At 43.8% G+C, this 9,600-nt stretch overlaps 1 protein-coding gene across 1 annotated transcript; it reads right to left on the bottom strand.

Annotated features, from left to right (window-relative positions):
- Window positions 1-390: 390 nt before the first annotated feature.
- Window positions 391-6,823, bottom strand: LOC123774365 (uncharacterized). Its single transcript, XM_045768544.2, has 9 exons — window positions 6,687-6,823; window positions 5,515-5,679; window positions 5,133-5,305; window positions 4,756-4,931; window positions 4,578-4,659; window positions 3,696-3,826; window positions 2,759-2,943; window positions 1,252-1,505; window positions 391-945 (listed from the first exon to the last, which is right to left on the bottom strand). Exons 1-9 carry the CDS (start codon window positions 6,739-6,741, stop codon window positions 646-648), a joined length of 1,521 nt encoding a protein of 506 aa, XP_045624500.2. The 5' UTR covers window positions 6,742-6,823; the 3' UTR covers window positions 391-645.
- Between the last annotated feature and the right edge of the window lie 2,777 nt (window positions 6,824-9,600).

The raw sequence follows: 9,600 nt of genomic DNA, 5'->3' as shown, positions 1-9,600 counted from the left end.
TCATACTCAATGCCTTTAACATCAATCTTCCTGTGTCTTTAGCTCCTGTAATGGCATCTCTAGTGAAATTTATGACCATTTTGCAAATCCTACAACAATGCTGAATTTGGTTTTCTTGGCTCGGTACCTTTTAAAACTACTTAAACTGTATACCCCAAGTAAAACGAAAGTCGATATGAACTATACTTTTCATGGTCTCTTACTGGAATTTTCAGTTTACTAGCCGAGCCCTAAACTGATAAAATATTTATTTGTGTGTACCTTGCAATGAAAATGCTGTAGTCTCTCATCTCAATCCATTTCTAAATACATTTGCCCATCACCTATGTGGGGATACATAAACTGCATTCTTTGGTAATTTGCATTATATATGCTTTAGCCTTTAATCTTACTTTGCCACATTTTTTCATAATTTAAGTATATTTCTTAGTGATCATGTAAAATTCATTTTAACATCTTTGTAGTTTTCAAAGAACATTTAATGATATGACACCAGAAGTTGCCAATATAAAATAATATTCTTAGGGTCTTATACTTAATTTAAGTATATTAAGTTCAATTTCATAGTGATCATGTAAAATTCATATTAACATCTTTGTAGTTTTCAAAGAACATTTAATGATATGACACCAGAAGTTGCCAATATCAAATAATATTCTTAGGGTCTTTGGTGAAGAGGCACATTCCCCTCAGCTCTTCTTCTATCTTAAAGTCTTGAGCATGCAATAGCAGACCATGGATGGGCAGGTAGTGGGCCAGATCCTCTTGTGCTGCCAACGGAGTGAGAGGCGCTGCCAACTGGTCATGAAGCGTCTGAAGAGGAGGTGGAAGACGGCGACCTCCCAAGACCCTTCCCAGCAGGTACGTGGTCCCGTCCAGGTTAGTTAGGAGGACACGAGCCCCGCTCCTCCCACCTGCTGCTTTCACCACCTCCACCGGTGGTGCCTGTAGGCAATACAGATTATTTGCAAACTTTGGACTGGTTTGAAAGCTCATCTTGGGGGGAAAAGGGAGAGGCCTGACTCACCTGAAATGTAAATTTGAGAATAGCGTCAATTGACTCGAGGATTAGAAGAGGAATTGATTGATTTGGAGCTCAGTTTGAAGAGGGTATCTGATGGAACATGAATTAAGCTGGAAGAAAGCCAGTTAATGCCTGAAATTTAGCTAGTGGAAGTGGATAGACTAACTAGATGGGACACCAACTCTACAAAACAACATTGATCTGCCTGAAGCACTGTTGACACTAACCTGGGTGAAAGGGTTGGCAGCCAACGAGACGTACCGGAGGCGAGGGAGGGAAATGGCACGAGCCACGTGTGGCCAGCAAGAGTCAGTGAGGCGACACCCTGCTAGAGACAGCACCTTCAGCCTCCCTCCTCGAGCAGCACCTTCCAGCACCGCTGCTCCTCCATCTCCTCCCAAGGGGTTGAGATCGAGAAGCAATGCCTCTAGGGTAGGTGCTTGGGCCAGCACTGCCCCAAGCTGTTTCCCACCTGCCTCACCTGTAGCAAAATCATAACTTAAAAGTGTCCTGTACACCACCACCTTACAAGTGGGGTCTTCAGTTAGATTGAATTTCAGATGGTGTGGAATGTTTCATCAGTGTTCTTTGAAACTTGGCTTCTGGCCAAAGCAGTGATGAGTATATAAGGAATATAACAAAAGTCAGACATGACTAAATAATTGCTAGGAAATTAGGGTGTCTACACTAAGGTCTCTGGATTGAGAACTGGGAAGCAAAGCAGAAGACTTTACCCCATCCTCCATTTCCTCCTGGTTATACTGCAGGCCGGACAATAATTGGAATTAGCACCATACTGTGGTGAACATTTGACAAATAACTTGCTTTACTACTAATCCTGCCATCACGCATGACTATGTAGTTGCTGCTGCTCTCGACAGACTCGTAACAGGGGACAATACAACTGTGCCAAATTTGAAAATATTAAACTAAACCCATTGGTCAATACCTAATAAATTGTGACACTTGCTCTCCACATATGTCAGTTGCCTGTACTTGAGGTCGATCTCGAACCCATTGTTGATGTGACGACTTATACTGAATGTTGTAACTAGCTTAGCTAAATGAATTGTGGGGTTCAGTCCCTGAGCCCATTATGTGCCTCTGTAACCCTTTCCACTACCGCCCACAAGATCGGCATGGGGTGCATAATAAATGAACTAAACTAAACTGTTTATTGAAGGAATACATACAAATTGCACTTAACTGGCTAGGTACTGAGTAATGGGCGCTCCCCAATAAACTCACCCCTTGGAGCAAAATTAAAAACAAACAAAATTAACACCATCTACCATTTGCTGCCCACAGTGCTTCTGATTAATGATGTGTAATTAAGCCACCCAAGAGGTGGCACGGGCATGAATAGCCCTTAAGCAGTGTTACTACTTACAGGATGATTATATAGGGTGCACAATAAACTAATACTCACACGATTATTAGAGTCATAAACTACAGCTCGCAGGACGAGTATGGAGGAACACAAACTAGATTGCAGTGACTAGACCACAAATTACAAGCAATACCTCGAGGTCCAGTCTAATCCCACGGACTTGCCTATGTTGCAGGCGATGAGTCACAATAACGTGGCTAAAGTATGTTGACCAGACCACACACTAGAAGGTGAAGGGACGACGACGTTTCGGTCCGTCCTGGACCATCGACTTGAGAATGGTCCAGGACGGACCGAAACGTCGTCGTCCCTTCACCTTCTAGTGTGTGGTCTGGTCAACTTGCCTATGTTGTTGTGTTGCAGGTGCAGTGTGGCGAGACGTGTGGAGGAGAGGAGTACAGCCAGGCGAGGGACAACAGCACAGGTGAGCTGATTGTGGCGAAGGTCGAGGTAGACGAGACTTGGGTGACCCTGAAGGCCCCCCAGAAGCGCCGCGGCCCGTGTGTCGTCCACACAGCTCTCGTACACGCTGAAAAACACGTTTATCAACACGCATATGTTCTTACATACTCTTTCTTTCTTTCTTTTTCAGAGACTAGACCACTAGAGGGCATCAGAGGCTACACCACTAGAGGGCACCAGAGGCTAGACCACTAGAGGGCACCAGAGGCTAGACCACAAGAGGGCACCAGAGGCTATCTTGAGGTTATCTTGAGATGATTTCTGGGCTTTTTAGTGTCCCCCGCGTTTCAAGTCCAGAGAAGTCTGGCGACCTCATTGGATGACCCAAAGATACGTGGCTGTTGTATTATGATTGACGAATTAAAAAGCCTGTTTATGGTAACACACAGAGATCACACTAACGTGATGCATCAAATGAACAAATCCACAAGGGCCGTTACGAGGATTCGAACCTGCGTCCGGGAGCATCCCAGACACTGCCTTAATCGACTGAGCTACGACAGGGTAAAAAGAGTTGAAACCGAAGTTCTACTGAACTTACTGGATCCCGTAGCCTCTCCGAGGCACAAACCAGGGGGGAGTTGTGTAAAACCCTGATTTGTGCCTCGGAGAGGCTACGGGATCCAGTAAGTTCAGTAGAACTTCGGTTTCAACTCTTTTTTACCCTGTCGTAGCTCAGTCGATTAAGGCAGTGTCTCGGATGCTCCCGGATGCAGGTTCGAATCCTCGTAACGGCCCTTGTGGATTTGTTCACCTGTTATGGTAAATTTTTAGTGTTGGAGACGATACGGAAACCTCTCTACTAGAGGAGGAGCTGACCTGAGATGGGTGATCCTTGGGGCGGCAGCGACGGCGCAGGCCAGGGAGGCGGCCTCCTCCAAGGACACGCCCAAGTCCGCCCAGCGTAGCTCTCCGCCTTCCTCCACTGTCTGGTACCGGACTCTCAGCACCTACAACAACACAGGATCAACGTACACTGCTGTGCCTCATCTGTCATAACCCGTCCTCACACCAAGTCCATTTCATCCAGTGGTCGACCCCCAAAGACGCATTCATCCAGCCCGTCAAACAAAGACCCAAAAGTGATTCCATGCACCCGCCAAACCCCCTGTTTATGAATGAAAAACGGTTTACACACGACTCAACTGATTTCGTTCGAACACTTCCGGAACAAGTGCTTCATTGACGAATTTTGTTCGAACCACAACGCTGTAAATGCTTCACCCACGTACTACCAGCCCGTCCTCCAAACAAAGATCCAAAAGTGATTCCATGCACCCGCCAAACCCCCTGTTTATGAATGAAAAGCGGTTTACACACGACTCACAACTGCTGACGTTCGAACATATCCGGAATAAGTGTTTCACTGACGAATTTTGTTCGAACTACAACGCTGTAAATGCTTCACCCACGTACTACAAATACAAATAATCGCCAACAGAACCTAAACACCTAACCTAACCTAACCTATGCCTATATATGCACAATATGCTAATATATTATAATATTAATTTATACTTGAGAAAATTCCCGTTTTGAATGAACAGCATGTTAAAATTTATGAATGCGTCTGTGGGGTCGACCGCTGGATGTAATGGACTTGAGTCGAGGACGGGTTACAGGTAAGACTAGACAGGGAAAAGGAAGCTCTTTTAGAGACTAAAGAGAGAGCTTACCTGGAGGGAGTCGGGGACGGCTCACCTGGAGGTTAGGAAGGGCAGCGATGACTTCGGAGAGGTTAAGATGATCCAAAGTGCCTTGGTCCATCCCACTGACGTCACCGCTTTGGCAAGGAAGACATGGATATATTATATTGAGTCATTAGCTCTTTTGTGCACACACACTATATATGTGTCTCACCACACCCCTCCTTTCTCACCTGTGTGAAGCCGGGGCGAGGGATGAGAGAGCGAGGGTGTTGACATGGCTGCCACACACCTGCAGCAGCTGGGAGAGCGCCCGCCACCCTTTCTTGGTATCCTGGGTAGTGCTTATCGCCTTCGCCAGATGGCTTTCCAGGTACCCCTGCTTCCAGCTGCCCTCCTGCCTCACTGCCTGTCACGAGGGGACTCATCGAACCTCAACTTCATAACTAAATGGTCTTAACCTTAGACATCAATTAAACCTTAGTCAAATCTACCCAAACCAAGATTGTAATTCATGATAAGAAATTGTATCCTGCTGTACTTTCTAAATCTAAATCAAGAAACCTATTGAGACATATATATATACTTACGGGACGTAAGGGACACTTACGGTGACACTTGGTACTAAGTGGGCGTGTCGGGCAGTCTTGGTGGGCGTGGCCAAGGCACTCTGCTGTTTCCTCCTTCCACTGCTGGCACTTCCACCTCCTGGAGAGCCTTTGGGTGTGAGAGGAGTGATGGCCCTCTCCCGCACCACTCTGCCCCGCAGGCCCTTCTGGCGACCTGAGGCGAGTATACGGTCCAGAACCTTAGAAAACTAACGCTTGTTGACCAGACCACACACTAGAAGGTGAAGAGACGACGACGTTTCCGTCCTGGACCATTCTCAAGTCGATCGTCACAATCGACTTGAGAATGGTCCAGGACGGACCAAAACGTCGTCGTCCCTTCACTTTCCAGTGTGTGGTTTGGTCAACGAATGCTTGACAGACCTGCAAGAGCGAGGTGCGGTGGAGGGTAGTGTGCCTGCGTCCTGCGCCGCCAGTACAGGTCATCTAGAGGCAAGGCCAGTGCCACCTGTAGGGGCAGGTCGACGCTGAGAGCCGCGCACACCTCCGTCAGGTCACGCTGGGTCAGCAACCCTAGCTGAGTGCTCTCTGGTCCAGGAACAACAGGGTACTCTACATCAGCGTGTGCATGATCCACGTTATCACACACATATAATTAAAATCTTAACTCTATATTAGACATTCTTAACTCTATATTAGACTGTTGACCAAATTACACACTAGAAGATGAAGGGACGACGACGTTTCGGTCCGTCCTGAACCATTCTCAAGTCGTCCTGGACCGTTCTCACAATCGACTTGAGAATGGTCCAGGACGGACCGAAACGTCGTCGTCCCTTCACTTTCTAGTGTGTGGTTTGATCAACATATTTCAGCCACGTTATTGTGACTTCTCGTCTGTCTATATTAGACATTCTTAACTCTATATTAGACGCGTGACAGGCAGATAAAACGAAGATACTTAATCTGCGTCTAGCCATGTGTAAAAGAACTTCGTTAAATGCAACAGTACTATAGACTCCATTTAGACTATGTCAACCAGTTCATATACTTTGATGCAGCTATACCATACAACCCCCACAACAGCTGACTAACTCCAATGTACCTATTCACTGCTAGATACGTTAGGTGATAGGAAACGTGTCCATTCATTTTTGCCCCGGATTTGAACCCGGGATTCCCGATTGTGATTCGAGAACGAACTTAACTGTACTACCAAGACCCAAACTAGCTCGTCACAACTGTAAATTACTCAGCGTAAAATAGATTGAGATGTAACATACGTCACATACCTGCCTGATAACACGATGATAACAGGATGATAACACATAGCACGTGAATGGGGCCCAAAATAACTACTTTCTCTCACTCGCGCTATTATAAGGCTTCATAATAGGCTGCTGATATGTTAACAAACTCTACCTCATCAAATGCTATAATTTGCTTAACTAAACGAATATTAAGGTTCAGTTCCCAAGTCATTATGTCCCCCTATACACTACTACTCACACAAGGGCTCTGGCATGCATGATGAATGAACTAAACGAAACAAATTATTATAACACAATATGTATAATTGGTTAACTCAAGTTTACCGTCAATGTTGAGTGTTAACACTCTCAAGCACAAGGCTCTCAGTTCCTGTACCATGCTAGAGCTAGACTCTATCAACCTTTATGCGATTATTCTTCATATAACGCCGTTATAGCAATATACATGCACAGATCTTGGCAGACACTACACGCCCACCCGCTATGTTATTGTTGTCACCGTTGCTATGACAACCGTCCAATGTTGATGGTTGCCATACCCGTACCCGATTCATCAGCATGTAAGTCAATGATTAAATCAAATAATAAAAAAACTGACCAAAAGATAGAAATAAGCATGATGCCTCGGAACATGACGGCCACACAGCTCAGTGGTCAGTTTAATCAGTAAATAATTGTCAAAAGATGGCGCAAAGCGGAGCTGCCACGGAAAAATCACCACCTCGGCGAAATCGTCATTTTTCTCAAAACTAAAAATCAAAACCAGCCATAGAATCGTTTTCAAAATGCTACCATTAGAATTACCGCATCGCTGGACGTTTCTTTCTGTTAACTCTTTCTTTGCTAATTTGCAAAATTAAGCCTTTTACACATATATTTACAGAGATACAGCCAATTCAAATATCAAACATATCATCATGTTTTCTCAACATATTATTAAGAAAAATGAGTTGATGAGCAAGTATTAATAATTATAATGAGCCTAATAATAAATGGATATTAAAAAATTATGAATTTATTTCTTCGTCATTTATGTAGACACTTTTCATATCTTCAAGCCTATAACAGCCTACAATCACTGTGTAGAAAATTTCTCTGTCTACAATGTCATCAGGATGTTGGATATCCACTAGAGTAAGTCCTGCCTGAATCAGGATGTTGGATATCCACTGGAGAGTCCTGCCTGAATCAGGATTTTCAATATCCACTGAAGAAAGTCCTGACAGAATCAGGCTGTTGGATATCCACTGGGGAAAGTCCTGGTTGAATCAGGATATTCCATATCCACTGGAGAGAGTCCTGCCTGAATCAAGAAGTTGGACGTCCACTGGAGAGAGTCCTGCCTGAAACAGGATGTTGGATGTCCACTGGAGAGAGTCCTGCCTGAATTAGGATGTTAGATATCCACTAGAGGGAGCCTCAATTATTCTTTTGGATATCCTTGATCCTGACGACAATGAAAGCATATCTGAGAGCTGTTGATATCCTGCACTCTGAATATTGTAGAAGGCATCGCAGCTATGGATATCTGCTTTCCTTTGATATAATTCTAGTATGTTGTGCCTCAGTGGGAGTCCTATATACTTGTTACAGCCGCCGGATTCCTCCGCGGGTATTCTACATCCTGATTATATTGTAGGATGTCCATCATCCTGAGATATCCAATATGATTAAAATAATGAGGGCAAATTCCTCATAGTGGACATCTAGCATCATGATCAAGGCAGGACTCTCTCCAGTGGACATTAAATATCATGATTCTGGCAGGACTGTCTCCAGTGGAGATTCAACATCCTAATTGAGGCCGAACTCTCTCCAGTTGATATCCAACATCCATATTCAACCAGGACTCTCTCTCCAGTGGATATCCAACATCATGATTCAGGCAGGACTCTCTACAGTGGATATCCAACATCCTGATTCAGGCCAGGACTCTCTCCAGTGGACATCCAACATCCAGATTCAGGCAGGACTCTCTCCACTGGACATCCAACATCCTGATACAGACAGGACTCTCTCCAGTGGATATCCAACATCCTGATGACAATGTAGACAGAAATTTTCTACACAGTGATTGTAGGCTGTTATAGGCTTGAAGATATAAAAAAAAGTATCTACATAAATGACGAAGAAATAAATTCATAATTTTTTAATATCCATTTATTATTAGGCTCATTATAATTATTAATACATGCTCATCAACTCATTTGTCTTAATAATATGTTGAGAAAACATGATGATATGTTTGATATTTGAATTGGCTGTATCTCGGTAAATATATGTGTAAAAGGCTTAATTTTGCAAATTAGCAAAGAAAGAGTTAACAGAAAGAAACGTCCAGAGGATGCGGTAATTCTAATGGTAGCATTTTGAAAACGATTCTATGGCTGGTTTTGATTTTGAGTTTTGCGAAAAATGACGATTTCGCCGAGGTGGCGATTTTTCCGTGGCAGCTCCGCTTTGCGCCATCTTTTGACAATTATTTACTGATTTAACTGACCACTGAGCTGTGTGGCCGTCAAGATGGCGCAAAGCGGAGCTGCCACGGAAAAATCGCCACCTCGGCGAAATCGTCATTTTTCTCAAAACTCAAAATCAAAACCAGCCATAGAATCGTTTTCAAAATGCTACCATTAGAATTACCGCATCGCTGGACGTTTCTTTCTGTTAACTCTTTCTTTGCTAATTTGCAAAATTAAGCCTTTTACACATATATTTACAGAGATACAGCCAATTCAAATATCAAACATATCATCATGTTTTCTCAACATATTATTAAGAAAAATGAGTTGATGAGCAAGTATTAATAATTATAATCAGCCTAATAATAAATGGATATTAAAAAATTATGAATTTATTTCTTCGTCATTTATGTAGACACTTTTTTCATATCTTCAAGCCTATAACAGCCTACAATCACTGTGTAGAAAATTTCTCTGTCTACAATGTCATCAGGATGTTGGATATCCACTAGAGTAAGTCCTGCCTGAATCAGGATGTTGGATATCCACTGGAGAGTCCTGCCTGAATCAGGATTTTCAATATCCACTGAAGAAAGTCCTGACAGAATCAGGCTGTTGGATATCCATCTGGGGAAAGTCCTGGTTGAATCAGGATATTCCATATCCACTGGAGAGAGTCCTGCCTGAATCAGGAAGTTGGACGTCCACTGGAGAGAGTCCTGCCTGAAACAGGATGTTGGATGTCCACTGGAGAGAGTCCTGCCTGAATTAGGATG

Source organism: Procambarus clarkii, chromosome 61 (assembly GCF_040958095.1).
Source record: "Procambarus clarkii isolate CNS0578487 chromosome 61, FALCON_Pclarkii_2.0, whole genome shotgun sequence".
Lineage (NCBI taxonomy): Eukaryota > Metazoa > Arthropoda > Malacostraca > Decapoda > Cambaridae > Procambarus > Procambarus clarkii.
This window is presented reverse-complemented; position numbering and strand designations above follow the sequence as displayed.